Raw genomic sequence first — 20109 nt, 5'->3', positions numbered from 1 at the left:
GAAGATCTCGCTCGGAGACGGATCTCGCCTGGCGGCCAATTTTGCGAGAAAATCAGCGGCATCATTGTCCTTTTAGGGGACGTGATGCAGCTCGATCCCCTAGAATTTGTCCTTGAGCTTGCGCACCTCCTAGCAGTATGTCGCCATGAGGTGGCTTTTGCAGGAGGACTCCTTCATGACTTGGTCAACGACCAACTCCGAGTCACCGCGGACGTAGAGTCGCGTAGCGCCGAGCTCGATGGTGATGCGCAACCCATTGATGAGGGCCTCGTATTTTGCAGCAATGTTTGAGGCTGAGAAATGGAGGAGGATGGCGTAGCGGAGCCTAATCCTGTCCGGGGAGATCAGAACCACTCCGGCCCCTAAGCCAAGCACCATTACGAACCCATCGAAGTACATTGTCCAGTACTCGTGGGTGACGTCCGGGGTTGGTAGCTGCACCTCCATCCATTTGGTGACAAAATCCGCGAGAGCCTGAGATTTAATAACGGTATGAGGGATATACCTAATGTCATGGCCCATGAGTTCGAGTGCCCACTTGGAGATCCGTCCCATGGCATCGCGATTGCGGATGATGTCCCTGAGCGGGTATGAAGTGACAATCGCGACTTCGTGGTCGGTGAAGTAGTGCAGGAGCTTCTGGGTCGCCATTAGCACGACGTATAGGAGTTTCTGCACCTAGGGGGTACCGGACCTTAGGGTCGGTGAGTACCTCCCCGATGAAGTATATGGTCTGCTGGACCTTAAGGTGGTGTCCTGGCTCCTCCCTTTCGACTACCAGGGTGACGCTTACCACATGGTTGCTGGCCACAACATAGAGGAGGGTTTCTCGCCATTCAGGAGTGACGAGGATTGGGGCCGACATCAAGGACGCTTTGAGGCTCTCCAGAGCCTACTGAGCTTCTATAGTCCAGATGAAGGCGTTTGTCATTTTGAGGAGCTTGTAGAGTGGCATCCCCCGTTCACCAAGCCAAGAGATGAATCGGCTCAGGGCAACCAGACAGCCGATGAGCCTTTGCACGACCTTGATGTTGCGTATAGGGCCATGTTGGAGATGGTCGTGATCTTTTTGGGGTTGGCCTCGATGTCGTGCTCGGACATGATGTATCCTAGCAGCTTCCCCTTTGGAACCCCAAAAACACATTTCTCGGGATTTAATTTGATGTTGAACCTTCGGAGGTTCACGAACGTTGTGGCCAAGTTTGTGATTAGGTCGCAAGCTTGAGCTATTTTGACCACTATGTCATCAACATAGACGACGATTGTTGGTTTTGGCCGCTCAGCATGATCAGGCTGATCGAGCGGGTCAATTTGGTCAGTGAAGCATTGTTGCATGCACCTTTGGTAGGTGGCGCCAGCGTGCTTCAGGCCAAAAGTCATGGTTACGTAGCAGTATGAACCATACGGGGTGAGAACGAGGTTACGAGCTGATCGGACTCTTTCATCATGATCTGGTGATAGCTCGAGTAGGCATCCAGAAAGGAGAGCATCTCATAACCTGAGGTGGAGTTGACTATCTGGTCTATGCGCGACAAAGGAAAGTGATCCTTTGGACATGCTTTGTTGAGGCCAGTATAATCAACACACATTCTCCATTTCCCAGTCTTCTTTTTAACAAGAACGAGATTGGCAAGCCAGTCGGAGTGGAATACCTCTCTGATGAATCCGGTTGCCAGGAGTTTAGCGATCTCTTCGCCTATGGCCCTGCGCCTCTCATCGTCAAAGCAGTGCAGGCATTGCTTAGCGGGCTTCGAGCCCGAGATGAGGCGTAGTGCATGCTTGGCGACGTCCCATGGTATGTCTGGCATGTCAGATGGCTTCCATGCGAAGACATCGCGATTGGCGTGTAGGAAGTCAACGAGCTTGCATTCCTATTTGGCTAGGAGTTGGGTCCTAATCCGCATTGTCTTGGTTGGGTCGGTGGGGTCGATTTCCACCACCTTGGTTTCCTCAAGCGGGTGGAAGGCCATCGAGGAGGTTGGTTTGTTGTAGTCCAGGACTGCTGGGGTCGATGACTCCCCAAGCCATGGGAGCTCAGACGAGTTGATGACAACGGTGGCGAGCTCGAAATGCTCGTGGTCACACAAGGTGTGCGAGAAGGCGCTGCTCATGCTGATGATGCCATTCGGTCTTGGCATCTTTAGCTTGAGGTAGGTGTAGTTGGGGATTGACATGAACTTGGCGTAGCATGGCCACCCCAAGATGGCATGGTAGGATGCTAGGAAGTCCACCACTTCGAAGGTGAGGACCTCTGAGCGGAAGTTGGCTCGGTTGCCAAACATGACGGGCAGGTAGATCTGCCCGAGTGGGTATGCCTGCGCTCCTGGAATCACCCCATGGAAGGGAGAGGCCGCTAGGCAGGGTTCCGACTGAGGGATGCGCATGGTGTCGAGGGTGTCGACATAGAGGATGTTGAGGCCGCTGCCTCCATCCATCAGCACCTTGGTGAGGCGCTTCTTGTGGATGATGGGGTCGACAATGAGTGGGTAGCGTCCTAGTCTCATGACATGGGAGGGATGGTCCCTCTGATCAAAGGTGATCGGAGATTCTGACTAGCTAAGGAAGGAGGGGACAGCCGTCTTGGCGGCGCATGCCTCCCTATAGCGCACCTTGTGCTGACACTTGGACCAGATGGCATCAGATCTACCAAAGATCATGATGCATTCCTCAGGGTCAGGGAAGCCATCTCTGTCCTTGCCCGCCGCACCTCCTTTCTTGGCTGCCGCCTCTTTGTCGTCTCCTTCTTTTCGACCCACCGGCCTATCGCAGGAAACGTTTGAGGAGCTCGCGGTCTTTGTAGAGGTGTTTGATGGGGTAGGCGTGGTTGGTGCATGGGCCATCCATGAGCTTGTTGAAGTGGTCAGGCAGGCCCTACTGGGGCTGTTTGCCCATGCGATCAGCTGCGGCGACCAACGCGGTGTTGTTCAGTCGGCGCTGATCCTTTTTGTTCTTCTTGCCCCTCTGTGTGGAGGGGCCCTCGTCTTGGTCCATGCGCTTGGCCTTGCCTTTGTCTCAGCCTTCATTGAAGACCGCTCCGACCACCTCCTCGTTGGAGTCATGGTTAGTGGCGATGTCGAGCAGGTCGTGGGTGGTATGGGGCTTTAGGCAGCCAAGCTTGTGGATCAGGGACTCACAGGTTGTCCTAGAGAGGAATGCGCTGATGACGTCCACATCGACGACATTAGGGAGGGAGTTGCATCGTTGGGAGAACCTACGGATATAATCCCACAGGGACTCACTGGGCTCCTACTGGCAGCTCTTGAGGTCCTAGGTGTTACCATGGTGGCCATATGTCCCCTGGAAATTTCTGACGAAGACCCTCTTAAGGTCTGCCCAGCCATGGATGGATATATTGAATGATGAAAAGGTCATCATCCACCCCTCCGGCTCGGCAGGTGAGCCAGAAATCTTCGAGCCAAATACCGGGGTTTGTTTCCCTAGTGTACTTGGCGATGTTGGTGGGTGGTCAGAAGCGTTGTGGGAACAACACTCTCTAGATACGCCAGCCAAAGGCACGTGGTCTTGGGCCCTTTGGGCTGGGACTCTGGTCGTCTGGCCGGTGGCCATGCCTAGGGCGTGTTTCATCGCTCCCCTTGATGGTTCAGCCAGGGCCCGTGTCGCCTGACCTTATTGCCGCCCGGTGGACATCATCATCATGTCGGACCTGATGCCGGTTGCTAATGACGCTGCGAGCATCATGGTGCGGACCGAGCCATTCACGTACCGATAGTCAGTATGTAGCAGGCGCTAGGTCAGACCGCGGTGCAGCCATGGCCTCCCGAGCCGCGCTTGGCGGCTGTAGCGGTGAGTGGATATAGCGATCCATCTAGTGCGTCCCCACTCCCTAGTGGGGAGAGAGGGCACGAGCAGAGTCACGATGTGGAGCTTTCCACCTATTGAATGGCGGCGGCTTCTACCAGTGCCCAGAGGTTCCAGTAGACCGTCTGCTCCTGGGGGTCGACGGGCTCGGGAATGCCGCGCAGAAGCATTGCCGTAGCGGTGATGTTCTGGCTAGCCCAAGCAAACTACAAGGGGTTGTTCCCCTTGTTCATGATGTCAAGGTGGGCCTGGTGGGTGCGACCCTAGGTGACGCTCACTAGGTCATGCGCATGGGGCGTAACATGTTGCACCGAGCGCGTTGACACAGGCAGATGCTGGTTCTGCCGCCATTGTCGTAGCTCCTCGACGTGCCCTTGTGCGAGCACGAGGGCCCCCGCACGTGGGTCGGGAGGGGTGTGAATCTGCATAGACTCCACAACCACCGGTGGCTGTCCTAGAGTGTCCGCCATAGCATACTCCCGGGATGAACGGTGGCTAGGTGCCACATCGCCGATGCTGGAGTCATCGTTCTCAACCTCATCATTTAGGAGTTCATGAAAAGTGGTGGGAGCATAGCTCGCCATTCCTACGAATTCGGATATGAGAGGGAGCAGCGCCAGCGTTCTTTAGAGCCCTCGAGCGCACGCATCCATGGGGGACACGAGGCCACAGTGGAACCGGTCATACGGTGTTTGCGGTGCGGACAATATGGTCCCTCTAGATAATCGGTGGGAGATAGTAAATAGATAGTAAATAATATTATGCACATTACTCACAGCAGGGTTTGAGCAGAGAGTTTGCTCGGAATGAAGTGCAGGCACCTCGTCGTTGAAGTCATTGTGCGTCCCGGAGCCAATGGAGGGTGCCCCTCCGATGAGCGCCGGAAAAAGTGCCTCCTCGTGGAGGTGTAGTATGTCAAGCTGGTCGGCGATGAAGTCCAGGCTTCTGAAGAGGAAGGCCTGGGATGGCTCGAAGATGGGTGGAACCCACATCCCAACAGGTGGGAGTGCGGGAAACTCTAGTGAGCCAAAGCGAGTCATATCGCTTGAGCCCGCCATGGCGAAGGTGGCGGAAAAGTGGGCCATCTGATGACCAAAAGTGTGAACGTACAACGTCTTCCCCACGGATGGTGCCAACTGTCAGTGCAGAAAGTGACCAACACGTAAATATTTATAGTTTTGATATACGTTGTGATCGGAGGTGGCCTAGCACTCAATGACACGGGGTTTATACTAGTTCAGGCAACATGCCCTATGTCCAGTCTGAGTCAGTCGATGACTTTATTCTAGAGCCTAGGTGCTCGAAGTTTGCTGTGGGGTTACAAACGGAAGGGAGAAAGATGGGGGTATAAGAGGTCTGGGAGTGACGGGAGCCCCGCTATGTGCTAAGTCTTCGAGTGTGTGCTCGGTATAACTTTAGAGTGTCTAAAGTTATAGAGGGTGAATCAATATAAGTGAACTAATCAATCTATCTGTTGAGAGAGAGTGCATCCCCTTTTATAGATGAAGGGGATGGCCTTACAAGTGAGAGGGAGAGAGTACGTATGCTACTAAGTCTTGTTGTCCACGCCGGCACATACAAGATGATGGTAGGCGCCCACAATACCGTTTAATGTCAGATGAATGTGGGAGGTTGCGTCGTCTTCTTCTGGTATGGCAGACGTCGGTGTCTGCCATACTATTGATGCCAAGAGGCATGCATGGGGTTTTACCATGTTCACCTGGTACGGTAAATGCTGATGCCCACAACACTGTTGATGCCCAGAGGCATGTGGGGGAGCCTTACCGTGTTCGCCTGGTACGGTAAATGCCGACGCCCACAACACTGTTGATGCCTAGAGGCATGTGGGGGGAGCCTTACCATGTTTGTCTAGTATGGGAGTTGATGGCGCTCACAACACTATAGGGAAAATGTTGGTGCCTACAACACTGCTTGGGTTCTGTTATGCCAGGGAGGTTACAGGGTACTATCCTGCAAGTGTATAGGGTACATTCCTCGGTATTGCGATTGACTTGGGTGCCCTACTTTACTCTCTCCATCTGTTTCCTAGTCCTTACCGGGCGGGCGTCCCCGGTCGGTTGGTCCCAGTTGGCTCTGATTGCGCCGGTTGGAGAGGAACAGTGAGCAGGGGTTTGGCGCATCCCTAGTCGAAAACGCGGGTCAGAGTCGGAAGCGGTGTTTGGCCAGGCCTTCCAGTCGAAGAGGCTATCCGGAGGTGGGCGGAGTCGGAGGCGAGGCCTTTCGGTCAGAGAGGCAGGTCGGAGTCAGAAGCGAGCGCCGTTCCTTCTCGGCCAGGCCTTCCGGTCGAAGACTAAATCACCCTTCTATGTCGTTTTAGGTATTTGGGCCGGCCCATGAGTTGCACGTCGTTTGCAACATTGTCTGCTAGGTCAAGCCTTTGTTGGGAAGCTAGTCATGAGGGACCCCGGGTTTATGAACCCGACAGATGGTTCAGCTGGTGCTCCCCTCAACTATGTCTAATCGGCTTGTGTCTTTGAGGATTTGGTATCTTGAGTCGTAGATGTAGAAGGAGCTTCACTGGACTCAAGAAACTAACACCACGTCTGCCAACGTTAAATTTGAGGACCAGCTGCGACGGTTGTCGGAGGTCAACCCCAACATTAGCAAACTAAATGCTTTGCCACTTCTGTATCTACTATCAAATGAAAGAACAGAGACTTAAAGATCTTGAAGTGATTTTCCTTCTAGGATGAGTAGTGGTCTAGCCATGCCCCTAATTTCTCACTTGGGACACTACTTGAAGACACCAACTATTGCTGGCTAGCCACTAGTCAAGGTGCTCGCCATGTTACATATTCCACCGTGCGTCATTAGATCAACACATGTTATTAAGAGCAGGTAATGGCTAGAGGTCATGATGACCTAGTCCTCTCCATCCATGTGCCCAAGGTAGAGGTGCTGATGATCGGGTTTAGATAGATAACAAGTATTAGTCTCAGAAGTGCATGTTTGATGTTGCTTGTATAGGTTTAGATCTTCTTGTGAGGACGGCCTTGGAGGCGACATATCACATGGAGATGGAGAGCATGAAAGGGAAGTACCAATAACCTTGTGAATGACAACATGAAATAAGGAAACATTATCTAATTGCATGAAAAATCTTGAGCATAAAACAAGAACAAACCAACTCTTTGTTGCATACATGTTTGACACCTTGTCAACATTGGCACATAAACAAACTCGCCCTACTCAAGACAAGGGAGGTCATGACTTCACCTATTAGGAGTGGACGACCACAGCCTAAATGATGGCATTTCATGCCTAGTCACTTAACTGATTACATGTAGACGGTGAAGTCAATGATGTAGGTGTAGGAGAGCTTGAAGCTTCAATGTCAATGTTGTCTGCGCACTTGAAAAAACAAAAGGACATTTGATGCATAGCTATGAGTAGATAATTAGTTAGGCCTAGCTACTTTGGATGATTTGCACTAAAGTTGGTAGTTTCAACGTCATTGGCATCAACTTTGCTGCTTAGGCTTTGACATCAATTCACATGGACGACCACAAATAGCCAAGCCCTTAAGGGAAGGGCTATGTAGTGGACCACATGTACCCCTGATTGCTGGTGGGGCATTGCTTAAAGACACTGATGCTGCTAACTAGCCACCTATCAGGGTGATCATCGCATAACTGATCTGCCGCAATGCTATTGCATTAGCACATATCTAGTGTGATTTATAGCTCGAGTTCATGATGGACTAGTCCTATTCGTTCGTGCCCCAAGGAAAAGGCACTAATGATAGATGTAGATGGTTAGACATGCAAGCTTAATGTTGTTGGTATGGCTTTAGATTATCTTTGTGAGGGTAGCCTTGGAGGCAATGTATCACATGTAAGTAGAGAATGGTTGAATAAAGATTTAGTCTTGTGAATGACAATGTGAAATAAGGAAACAATATATAATTGAATGAAAATGAAGAGCATGAAGCAAAGAAACCAACTTTTATTTTCGAAGGGGTAAAATTCATTAATTGCTGAAAGGCATAGAATGCACCATTGAAAGCTCTCTAGAGCCATTTGGATAGTACACATTTTGGAATGCACCTAAGACTCACAAGAGAACAAGCAAGAGATAGGGTTAGAAGCCAACCTTTCTTTCTTTGCAAGATTATCAGCTACTCTATTTGTTTTCCTACCGATTTTGATGACAGGATGCATCCTATATTCTCGTGATTTTCACAAATCTACAATTAAAACTAATTTGCATAGAAACTGCAAAAACCGTCTAGTCAGTTTTACTAGAAACCCTTCAAATACTAATAGAACTCCCCCAAACCACTTCTATCATGAACCAAATCTGGTGTGTTTGCTTCTTTAGCTGTTCCTTGACATGTTCATGAATCCCTTGCACTTACAAACAAGTACCACCAAGAAGATTGACACAAAAGCTCAAATAAGTGATAAAATGCAATAGTGAGATAAACCAAATGAAGTCACAAATATTTGTTTCCTGATGATCAGACCCACTACTTGGACCCTACGTTTCAATTGAGGAGGCCATGAACGATCGCCAAAGGTTGAGCACTACCAGGGTCTCTTTCAACCACTTTCCTTGAATATACTAGATGATCTTTTTCCCTTGTGGAGGCAAGATCGCAACCTTCACACACTGCTCCGCGACGCTCCACAAGCCTTAGTGCTCGTTGGAAACACCTAGTCGTCTAGGAGGCATCACCTCCAAAAGAAACAAATTCTTTGTAAGTTACTTAACGCATACATGCCAAGAGAGAATAGTGGCTCAAGGTTGCTATGGCCTAGTCATCTCCATCCGTGCGCCCAAGGAAGAAGCGCCAAAGATTGGGGTTATATGGATAACATAGATAAGTAGTTTGATATGTAGGTTCGATGATGATGCTACGAGTTTAGATCCTTTTGTGAGAGCAGTATTGGAGGCGAGCTTAGAATGTCGAGATGGAGAATGTAAAAGGGAAGTTTTAGTCTCACGGATGATATCGTGAAACAAAGAATGATATCTAATTGCATGGAAAAATCGTGAAAGGAAGAAACGCCTCTTATTACATGCATGTTGAACACCTTTTGTCAATTGTCATGTCCAACGTGGGATCATGAATAAACAAGTCGTTCGTAGCAACATGTATAGGCAAAACCTAACCATCCATTTGTACAAGAGTATATTATATATAAGAAAGAAAATCAAAATGTTAAATGTCATAGCTGAATTTTAGGGTCTCTAGTCAAATATTGGTATGTTACATTCTATTCCCCCCTTAGGGCATCCTTAGATGCACTCTAATCCATCCAAATCCTCATAGTTTGAGAGGAATTTAGGTGGAAATTAGTTAGACCCTGTTTTTAGCTCTTCAGGCTTCAAACAAGTCTAAAGTTTATCTAACCTCACAAAAAATCTAGACCATACAAGTGAGCCAAAATGGTGTAAAGTTTTAGTTGTTAACTTTAGCCAACTAAACTTTAGACCATAGGATCAAAATGGTCCAATTTTTCATCTAAACAAGGCCTTGTTGTTCATCCATTTTCTAATTGATAAATTCTAAACGGACTCGGCCCTTTATCGTAATACTGATGTGCATGATCATGTGCGACCTCATGCGCTCTAGCTCTAGCTGGTGTATGATCCAAGATCCAACTCAGTGTCAACGCATGTCTCTCCATGTACCTGAATACCTGATAGCTTGAATAAGTACAGAAGAATTGACAGTTGGACACCCCGATAACAATGCCCTTACCTACTAGTTTTTGCAAGAAAGATTGTTATGATCCCAATCCTAAGACATAGAATCCCACGTCTTTAGATAGCTGAAACAATGCGGATCCCACGTCATGCATCTTAGGCCCCCCACAGTGTGTTCCCAAGTGATGTCCAAAGAGGAGAGAGAAGAACAAAGTATCATTCGACACATTGCAGAGGCCAATGCTCGTTTCTAGCTATGCTTAAAAATTTGAGAGCGAGGCAACTACATGCACGGATGCCCAAACAGTAAAAAATTATTTTATTGCTTCTCTTTAGTTCAGCCAAAACAGAACCAGTAAGGTGAAAAAGGAGAACAATGACCTTACTTTTGCTCTGTTCTGCCGTGGCTGATTACTGCAAGAGAAAAAAACTGTTACATGGCTGAAAAAGTAAGACTGATTCTGGCTTATAAGGTCGAGCTTATAAGTCAGAATGAGCCTTACTTTTCTAGCCAAAGAACAGTGTTTTATTTTTGGTGGGTCCCCGCCAGTACAGATGGCTTGGTTCAAAATTCGGTGCCCACTATTTAAGGTGGGTCCATTTTTTTTCCCTGAATGTAAAAAAAATCAACATATAAAATTGAGTAATATCTTTGAGTAGGAGTAATTATGTTCTCTCAATTCAATAATTTGATGTCATTTTCTATATGCAGTGCCATGTTAAGTAATTTAATTAAGAGTATAATGTCTAAAATTAAGTTGGAGTGAGATCGGCATAATTTGTGGACTCAAGTTTACAGAAATTTAATAAATTTATCAAAAAAAATCGGCATTATATTATAGACTCAACTTTTTAGGAATATATTTAAAGTTGGATTTAATAATATATCTATTTTTCAAAATCATGATTCGAATGTTAAATACTGTCAAATAAAAAGTAATCCTATCTAAGACTCTTTTGTCTTTTGCTATCAACCTTGCAGAGCTGCCATTGGAGGATGGTGCCTGAGCCGCTGCTGCTTCTATCCTCTACAGCAGCCTTGCAGGTACGCGCCCATATGGCCATACATGCCCGTGAGGCCGTGACTTTCGATGCAAAGGTTCGCGCTTGTCAGCCTGCCCCTTGCTGTCTCACAGCCCTGTTGGCTCGAGTTTTACCGGCCGGGAAGAGCGGATTGAAGCTGTTTTACTCGGGAAAGAAAAATACCGACGATGAGTCGAAGCAAACAGACCCCTGCCATAAAACAGTATTTTTGTCCTGCCGAACAGGGCCGACGTTTCTGGGTGTCTGTGCGTGCAGTTGACCACCATCGTCTCCACAGGGCAAAGGCAAATCGGGCAACGGCCAACGGGGAACAAACAAGTACTCCGTACATGCACATACTATGAACATGCTACACTGAAACCCTGACATGGACTAGAATCAAAAACCCTGAAACTTTAGTCCCTGTCATATCGGATGTTTGGACATTAATTTGGAGTACTAAATATATTCTAATTACAAAACTAATTACGCTGATGGAGACTAATTTATGAGACGAATCTATTAAGCCTAATTAATCCATCATTAGAGTATATTTACTGTAGCACCACATTGTCAAATCATGCACTAATTAGGCTTAATAGATTCGTCTCGCAAATTAGTCTCTATCTATGTAATTAGTTTTGTAATTAAAATATATTTAATACTCCAAATTAGTGTCCAAACATCCGATGTGACAGGGACTAAAAAAATAGTCCCTGGAACCAAACACCCCCTAATGATATAGAACAAAAGTTTACTACTAATGATATTGTTTTTAAAAAAGAACAGCTACTGAGTACTGACTGCTACCGGTAATGGAATGGAAAGACACGCACGGCAGCTAGTTTAGTTTGGGTGGCCGGCGGTGGACGGGCTGGGGCTGGACCCAATCGGCTGCGGCTGCTGGTGTGCTGCGAGCGGCGACGCGCCGGCGCCGGGGTGGTGATCGACGGAGGAAGAGTTTGCCTCGGCCATGTCGAGCTCGATGTCCTTGTGGCGGAGCATCAGCTGCAAGCGCCGGCTCTCCATGCGGAGGCGGTCGTTCTGCAGGCGCGCGCGTTCCATGTCGCGCTCCTTGTCGCCGCGGAACCGCTCCCATTTCAGCCGCTGCCCATCCAGGTAGCACGCGTGGGAGTCCAGGCGGATCTGCTGCTCCTCCACCTCCACCGCGCGGCGGTGCATCCAGCTTCGGGCCTGCTGCGGGTCCATCGCCGCGGCGGTCCCGGACGCGAGCTCGCTCTTCAGCTGCCGCAGCATCGCCGATGGGTCGGGTGCCACCCGCGCCGCCGCCCTCCTCCTCGCGCGTCTCCCACAACCGCCTTCCGCCTCGTCGTCGAGGTCCTCGGCCGCGGAGCCATTCTCGCCACGCCCGCGCTTGCTGCGCCCGCCGCCGCTGTGCTGACGACTGGGGCGGTTCTTGCTGTGGTACATGTCGTAGTCGTCCTCGTCGTCGTCCCCGTTGTCGCTCACGGCGTCGTCGCTGTCGTCGTCCTCGTCGTCGTCCGCGACGTCGGTGGAGGAGTACTTCATCCCCGGCGGGGACGGGGCCGCCGCCTGCTGCTGCGCGTAGGCGTGGCGAGCGGCGGACGAGGCTGCGGCGGCCACGGGCGCCGGCAGCGGGTGGTGGAGGCAGGCGGCGTCGCCCGCCTCGCCGCCGCCGGCGTGCGGCAGCAGGTTGTTGTGGTAGGTGCACATCTCGCGGAAGAAGAGGTGCTTGGAGTTGAGCAGCTTGCGCGCCTCTTCCTTGGCCTTGGGCGTGAGGTCGTCGAGGGTGTCGAGCAGCGCGTGGTTCTCGACCACGCGGCAGGCGCGGCCGCGGCCCAGCAGGTCGACCACGCGCTTGTACCGCTTGTTGAGGTCGTTGAACTTGTCCTCGCACTGCTGCGGCGACACCACGAAGCCCTTGTCCATCATGGCGTGCGACACCGACTTCCACTTGCCCTTCTTCTGCTGCTGCGCCGCCGCCGCGTGGCCGTGGCCGTGCCCCAACGAGCCCGCCCTGCCCGCCTTGCCTCCCGCCGCGCTGCCAGCCGTCGCCACGCCCTCGCCGTCGTCCCCGACGCTGTACACCACCCCGATGAGCAGGCGCACCATGGCGTCCGTCCACTTCATCCTCGTCCACGGGCACGCCGCCGACGCCAGCTGCTGCGGCACCACCACTCCTCCCTTCCCGCCGCCGCCGTTGTTGCCCACCATGTCGTCGTCGTGCCCCACCGCCGCCGCGCTCACCACGACCCTGGACGACGACGTGTTGGAGTAGGGCGAGAACGACGGCGGCGCCTGCTGCTGCCTCACCGCCGGCTGCTGCAGCTGGAACCCACCCTGCTGCTGGTGCTGGAACGCGGCGGCCGGGTGCATCTGCTGCGGGGCGAGGTGCATGTCCAGCCCCAGCATTACCGCCGACCCCACCCCGCCGCCCCGCGGCGCCATCCCTCCTCCCCCGTCGCCCCTCTCCATCGGCAAACCGCCAATCTCTACCCGGTCTACTCTAAACCACTTGGCACTCTCGCTCGTGCTGCCGCTGTTGTACGATGCGCCGTGGTAAAACGGCAGCGAGGTGGGTGCGGTTTTTATGGGGGGAGCTGTGTGGGCGATCGCCGATTCGCCGCCGGTTTCGCCCGTGCGGCTGCGACCGCCTCCGGGCGCGGCAGCGGCACGGGCACCCGGTTTTGCCCCCAGCGTCTCACCGTTTCCAGCGGTGGGAGCCCACAGTCCCGCAAAACCGCCTGGGATCCCCTGCGCGGCGGCGCTCCCCGTTTCTACGTGCGCGTGCTACTGTTTCGGTTGGTTGGGGGTGTCAGGTGTGCACACAAGATCCGATACCGCCTGTGGAGGACGGACTACTGGACTGCGAGCGAAACAGCTGCCCGGAGTGGGCTGCCGGCTGCCCCTGGTTTTGGTTTTACCGGAACCCACTGTTTTTCATTTCTCCCTCCTTCAAGGTTTCTTTTGAGAACGCGATTACAGAAAAGACCCCACTGTTGGATGGACCTCACTGTGGTTGACTGGTTGGGTTGTGGTGGCTATTTTTCATGCAGTGGTCAACCTGCAAGTGACAGTCACGTTGACCTTGTCAACCGTTTGTAGTAAGGTTCTGCTACAGTTGCTTCACATGTTGTACTCGCCGTTCGCTATCAGATCTGCCTCAACGTCTTTTGATACCACGGAGAACCGTCTAATTTATAAGAGAACAACGATAATGGCAGCATGTAATATTTGAGTCCATATAAACCCGGTAATCCGTTGAGTACTATGAATGGTCTCGATTAACCGTTAACATATGATCAAGATCGTATATGATTCAACAGACATATCACATGTTACATCAGTTCACAAATACAACGCCATACATCAGAGTACGATTAAGAGTTATTACAAGCCATGTTCAAATAAAATAGTCGTGGAAGCAATTAAGTTTAAAAACCAACACCTCACATCATTGTTCCAATACAGTGCCAATCCATGATCACAACCACAAAAGCATGATAGAGGGAATTAACGAGAGACGCCTTGCCTAGGGCCCTACTCCTCATCTACGATGGGACAGAAGCAGTTCTTACAGTAGCCATGATAGACTGTACCATCTGCAACAAGTGGGAAATAAATCCTGAGTACGAGAAGGTACTCAGCTAGACTTACCCGTCATAAACCAAAAAGAAAGTGACTCCAAGGATCATGCAAGGCTTTATAAGTAGAGCTAGCTTGACAATATTTTGCATGAAAAGCTACTAATTCAGTTATACATTTATAATTCGGTCATCAAGTTAATTATAGCTATTCATCTCTAGACTAGCAACTAACATGTGCCAAATATGTGGTATATCATTTAGTAGCATACAGTAGTAACCATAACCGGTGTAAAAGTTCTAAGTTCACCATAACCATCATTCAATAATCCAGTTACTACGATGTTAGAGCTGGCCAAGTTTTTCACTGTCCAGGAGAGACGACAATTCAATTCGATTTCAACCAGCTGGGAATTTATTCCTAACACAAACCCACCAGATCAGCGGGCATCTTAGGTCATCTTTGGTATAACTCAGGTATACATTTCGTAGGTTCGATCAGCGCCGCACAACCAGGGACAACCAGTTACCAGGACGATCAGGACTACCCTGCCCTTGGGCTCAGATCTGGCTCCCCGCACATCCTTACTACCATCCAGAGTGCGCACTTTAACAGAATAGGGCCTAGCCTGAGTTGAGCTACTCGGCTTTGCGGTCGGAACGAGTTATCCGGCCAGCTAAGTGAGAGGCATGCGTTCAATCTCAATAGAAGTTTCAACAACGGTATGGTCCTTAATCGACACAGACGGAATCACACGAGCCAACCTACGCATATACTCCATCCGACCTCTAGTTATATTACCCTATGGTTCTTTTATATGATAGTAAATATAGCTAATCGTGCTTCGGTATCCACCTATATCTCGCAGGTGATAGGAAATCACCTGACTTCTATCAGTCTAAGCATGACTAAGCATATATTTGATCCTGGACCTGCACAGGGTTAAATGTATATTTATCTGAACAAGATAGTTCTATGCATCAAGTGTTTCCAATTCAACTCTTATAACCTAATGCATCAAACATAAAGGACAAGTAATATTTTGTAAAACATGGGAGGCTTAAAATGCTCATGAGCTTGCCTTTGAGAGAAGAAGTTGGTCGATGATCCGGGCACTCGGGTAGGTCCTCAAGAGCTTGCTCCTCACCTTCTGGAGCTATGGGCTGAGGTGCCTCCTGATGTTCCTCTTCTTCTTCGTTGAATTCAAATAGAGTGATCCCCTCGGACGATCCTATATGCATGAGCATAAAATAAGATATCACGAATGTATATATACTGACATGCATGATATGATATGGTGTGATGAAATGCATCCTCATAAGTGTTCTCAACAGCATTGCATTAAGGTGATAATAAGATAAATTTTCTTTTACTGAGTAGGTGTATATCTCTTCTCTAGTAATTAAATAAATTCTCATCTAAGCAATTTTCTGGACTGCAAGACAACAACCACTTGTTTTGACCATAACCAGAGTTATACACATCTAAATAATATGGTTGTGGACTTTCTAAAAATCTTATAAAATTCCCTACAACTTTTTTAATCATCTTAAGGTGATTCAGTAGTTATAAAGGCCAAACAATTATATCTTTTAGATCTATCCAGAGAGCAACTATTTCTGATAGCAGACTTCTAACAGCTATAATTCTCAATCCATAAGGCCTATGACTATGAAAATTTAACACAAGGTAGATAAGTAAGTTATCTACAACTTTATTATTAACAAGTTTCACAGAAAATATCATTATCATCATGAATTTGCCACCACAACAGAAACTATACATGCAGCCATCTAGTTGAATTATAAATAAATAATTAACTAGCTGCCTATAACCAATTACTTCTAAGCCTAACTAATAGCACCAACAGATCATATGCATTATAAGAATCATAGAAAACATCATGGTTATGCTTAACTAATTTATTTATATTCATTTATCAATTTCCTTATATAATAAGATAATTTAAAGGATAAATATTTATAGTGCTCAATAAATACTAAGAAAATTACAGTAGCCTATAAATGACCCTAATAGTCTATTGTACAATTTTCGTGCCATTTGGATAAATATAGCCACCTCTCAAAAATGACAAGCTACATATGCTTAGTTTAGCAAAAATAGTTTAGCATAGTGAAAAGTGTCAAGCAATAGATTTAATATTTTTCTTACTTTCCTCCTAGCACAAGAATACTATATAAAAATTTGCATTATCATATGTTATGTATTTTTACCCCATTTAATTTCATTAGAAACTAGCAATTAATTAGGATTAAATATGAAGACCATACTTAAAGTATACCTACTGTAGGTTTTAGTATTTTTCCTAGCTAGAGCATGTCAACACAAGACCAGCAAAATTAGAATCATAATTTTATCATCTTCCTAGCTTAAGTTATGCATTTTACAAGATATAACCTAATTGAAAAGCACTTATCTTGCTCAATTTAATTCTCCTAGAAAAATACCCTAAATAGTAGATTTCATATTTTTATCAAATATTACTCTTCAATATAAATCCAACAAAATTTGGTTCACCCTGTTTGGATACTCCTAGCGCCAGATATGAATTTTTGAAGTTTGTATTCAAATCTGTGAAAATAATTCAAAAACCAACTAAATCCTAAATGCTAGGTACACCCGGTCTATACATCCTCAGACGTTGACATGCGGGTCCCATAGTCAACTTGGCCCCACTCATCAGTGGAATCAAGCAGAGCGCGCGGTTGATCGATGGCGAACTCACTGACGGCGAGGTCACCGGCATTGTGCTCCCCACACCCTTGCGCACCCGTTGGTACCCTTGGCTAGCTCAATGGGTCACCGGAGCGACCTCATCGGTGAGCATGGTGGCTCGGCGGTGGCGCATAGTGCCGGACTCATTGTCTCCAGCGATGGCATGTCCAAGCGAGCGTGGCTACAACATCAACAGGTCCTAGCGGAGCTCTAGCGTTAGGTTAAGGCAACGATTGATCGACGGTGAAGCTTAGCCGCATGCATGGTGGTGCGGCGGTGCACAGAGCACGGTGGTGGTGTCACTGTTCTGGTGAGCCAGTGATGGGTGACAAGTCTCCATCTTCGGTGATGGTGCTAGGGTTAGTGGAGGTGTAGAAACATGTGCTAGAGGGGAACGATGAGGTCTAGCTAAGGTCGGCCGCGGTGAGCTGGAGCTCGCGGCCATGGTGTGTGCGCGCGGTGCAGTCGCACGTTCCCACAAGACGGTGGTGATAATGGTGAACTAGGCTACGGTGCAAGCAGCTATGACCTAAGGCGATAACGGACCAGTGGAGAAGAAGGTAGGAGCTGCGGTGGATAGGGCTGGCCATAGGAGAGCTTGGAGCTCGGTGGCCCATAGCGGCTATGGCGATGATGGCGACATCCCATAGGCCATTACCTTGGTTCGAGCTAAGGCAATGGCGGGTCAGTGAGGTGGAGGAGGTGATGGCAGAGCTGTGGGCACGAGTGATTGAGCAATGGTGCTACGGTGGCGGTGCCCGAGCACGGCGACGACGCTACTGTGGTGCTGCTACGCTCTGGAGAGGCACGCGGGCGAGAGAGAAAGCGAGAGCAAGAGTGAGTGCATGGGTGAGTGGAGAGTCGAGGGCTCTTGAGAGGTCCTAATGGCTAGAGGGGGGTGAATAGCGTATTAAAAATTTCTACAACAACACTTAGCAAACTGGTTAGACAAATATGAGGCGAAGCGAGTGTTGTGCTTGCCTACTAAAAAGCAAGCCACCTACCACAATTCTAGTTTCTATAGTCTCTATCCACACAATGGCTATGTTACTACACTAAGTTAGTGTGCTCTCAACGGCTAACTAAAGAGCCACACTAACCAAACTAACAAGCTCTCATGACTAGATACACTAAAGAGCTTGACAACTAGTTTACGGTAATGTAAAGAGAGAGAGAGAGCAAGATGGTTATACCACTGAGTTGAGGAATGAACCAATCAATCATAAGAATGAATACCAATGAAGACCAATCACCTTAGAATCAAATGATGACACAATGATTTTTACTGAGGTTCACTTGCTTGCCAGCAAGCTAGTCCTCATTGTGGCGATTCACTCACTTGGAGGTTCACACACTAACTGGCATCACACGCCAAACCCTCAATAGGGTGCTGCACAACCAACACAAGATGAGGATCACACAAGCCATGAGCAATTTACTAGAGTACCTTTTGGCTCTCCACCGGGGAAAGGTCAAGAACCCCTCACAATCACCACGATCGGAGCCGAAGACAATCACCAACCTCCGCTCGATGATCCTCGCTGCTCCAAGTCGTTTAGGTGACGGCAACCACCAAGAGTAACAAGCGAATCCTACAGCGAAACACGAACACCAAATGCCTCTAGATGCAATTACTCAAGCAATGCACTTGAATTCTCTTCCAATCTCATAAAGATGATGAATCAATGATGGAGATGAGTGAGAGGGCTTTGGCTAAGCTCACAAGGTTGCTATGTCAATGTAAATGGCCAAGAGGGTGAGCTAGACCTGTCATATGCCTTTAAATAGAGCCCCCAATGAATTAGAGCCATTGGCTCCTCAGTCCTCTAAAACATGGGCTAACTGGACGCGCCGGGCAGGTTGACCGGATGTAGGACCCCAGCATCCGGTCACCCGATGCTCGCCACGTGTCATCAGCCTCAAATGTTGAGCACCCAATCTTAATGGCTAGTCAGCTTTGCACCATGTGTTATGTTATGACCAAACGCATTACAGAGTAGGACCGGACACACAGTCGCCTAGCGTCCGATCACTTCTAGTAAGGTTCTAGAGGCGGAAATTTGCGACCAGGCCTACGTCTAGTCAACTCAGCCTCTCTCTGTTGCTTGTGTCAGCATACATCACTAGGTGACTGGACACACCCCTACGCATTCGGTCCCTCTTTCTCTTCAGCGTCTGGTCAAGGGACCAAGGGCGTCCTTCACTGCACGCCACTAACCGAACATGGGGTTAGAGTCCAGTCACTGCCCAAGGCAGAGTCCGGTCAATAGGAAACTTCTCCTTTTGACCCCAAACTTCACCACCCTTGATCAAATGTGTCAACCACCAAGTGTATCACCTTGTGCACATGTGTTAGCATATTTTCATAAATGTTTTCAAGTGTGTTCGCACTCCACTAGATCCTAAATACATTGCAATGAGTTAGAGCATCTAGTGGCACTTTGATAACCGTATTTCCATACGAGTTTCACCCCTCTTAATAGTACGGCTATCGATCCTAAATGTGATCACACTCGCTAAGTATCTCGATCACTAAACCAAAAAGCTCCTATCAATTTTACCTTTGCCTTGAGCTTTTTGTTTTTCTCTTTCTTCTTTTTCCAAGTCCTAGCACTTGATCATCACCATGGCATCACCATCATCATGTCATGATCTTCATTAGCTTCACCACTTGGAGTAGTGCTACCTATCTCATAATCACTTTGATAAACTAGGTTAGCACTTAGGGTTTCATCAATTCACCAAAACCAAACTAGAGCTTTCAATCTCTCTCTTTTTGGTAATTGATGACAACCCTTACACAAAGATATGAATTAAAATTTAATTGAATCCATGTTGCTTGCCCAAGCATATTTACCATGTGAAACATGATATGGACAAGTTTCATGAACCCCAAATAGTAGCAATTGCTCCCCCTACATATGTGTTAAGAGTTTAGATTGTAGCTTGCACTTATGCTTAGATAGGAAATATAGGAGACAATGTCTACCAAATGATGCTAAGGTATAAGAGATGGACTTTTGAAGCGTGATACCAATCGGAGTGCACCAATATACAATCCTTAGCACCATGAGTAACTAGACATACACAAAAACTAGAATACCACATGAGATCAACATTAGAAGCAAGGGTCTAGTTTTCATAATATGAGCATGAGTCTAGTTAGTTAACCTATGCATGCTAATTTTTCATTTTATCATTCAAACCTACAACTAGCATACACCACACAAGCATGGATATTGAAATTTAAAACTTGTGCCATGCAAGCAAATATATGAAATGCATATTCAA

At 48.2% G+C, this 20109-nt stretch overlaps 1 protein-coding gene across 1 annotated transcript; it reads right to left on the bottom strand.

The window, feature by feature from the left end:
* Positions 1–11252: 11252 nt before the first annotated feature.
* Positions 11253–13103, bottom strand: LOC136452110 (uncharacterized). The gene has a single exon (XM_066452751.1). It carries the CDS (start codon positions 12970–12972, stop codon positions 11362–11364), a length of 1611 nt encoding a protein of 536 aa, XP_066308848.1. The 5' UTR covers positions 12973–13103; the 3' UTR covers positions 11253–11361.
* Between the last annotated feature and the right edge of the window lie 7006 nt (positions 13104–20109).

The sequence above is a fragment of the Miscanthus floridulus genome, chromosome 5, assembly GCF_019320115.1.
Source record: "Miscanthus floridulus cultivar M001 chromosome 5, ASM1932011v1, whole genome shotgun sequence".
NCBI lineage: Eukaryota > Viridiplantae > Streptophyta > Magnoliopsida > Poales > Poaceae > Miscanthus > Miscanthus floridulus.
Note: the sequence above shows the minus strand (reverse complement) of the source record. Positions and strands in the feature narration are given on the sequence as shown.

Coding starts and splice junctions, on each gene's coding strand:
- LOC136452110 (XM_066452751.1), bottom strand. CDS start 12,972: ATGGAGAGGGGCGACGGGGGAGGAGGGATGGCGCCGCGGGGCGGCGGG.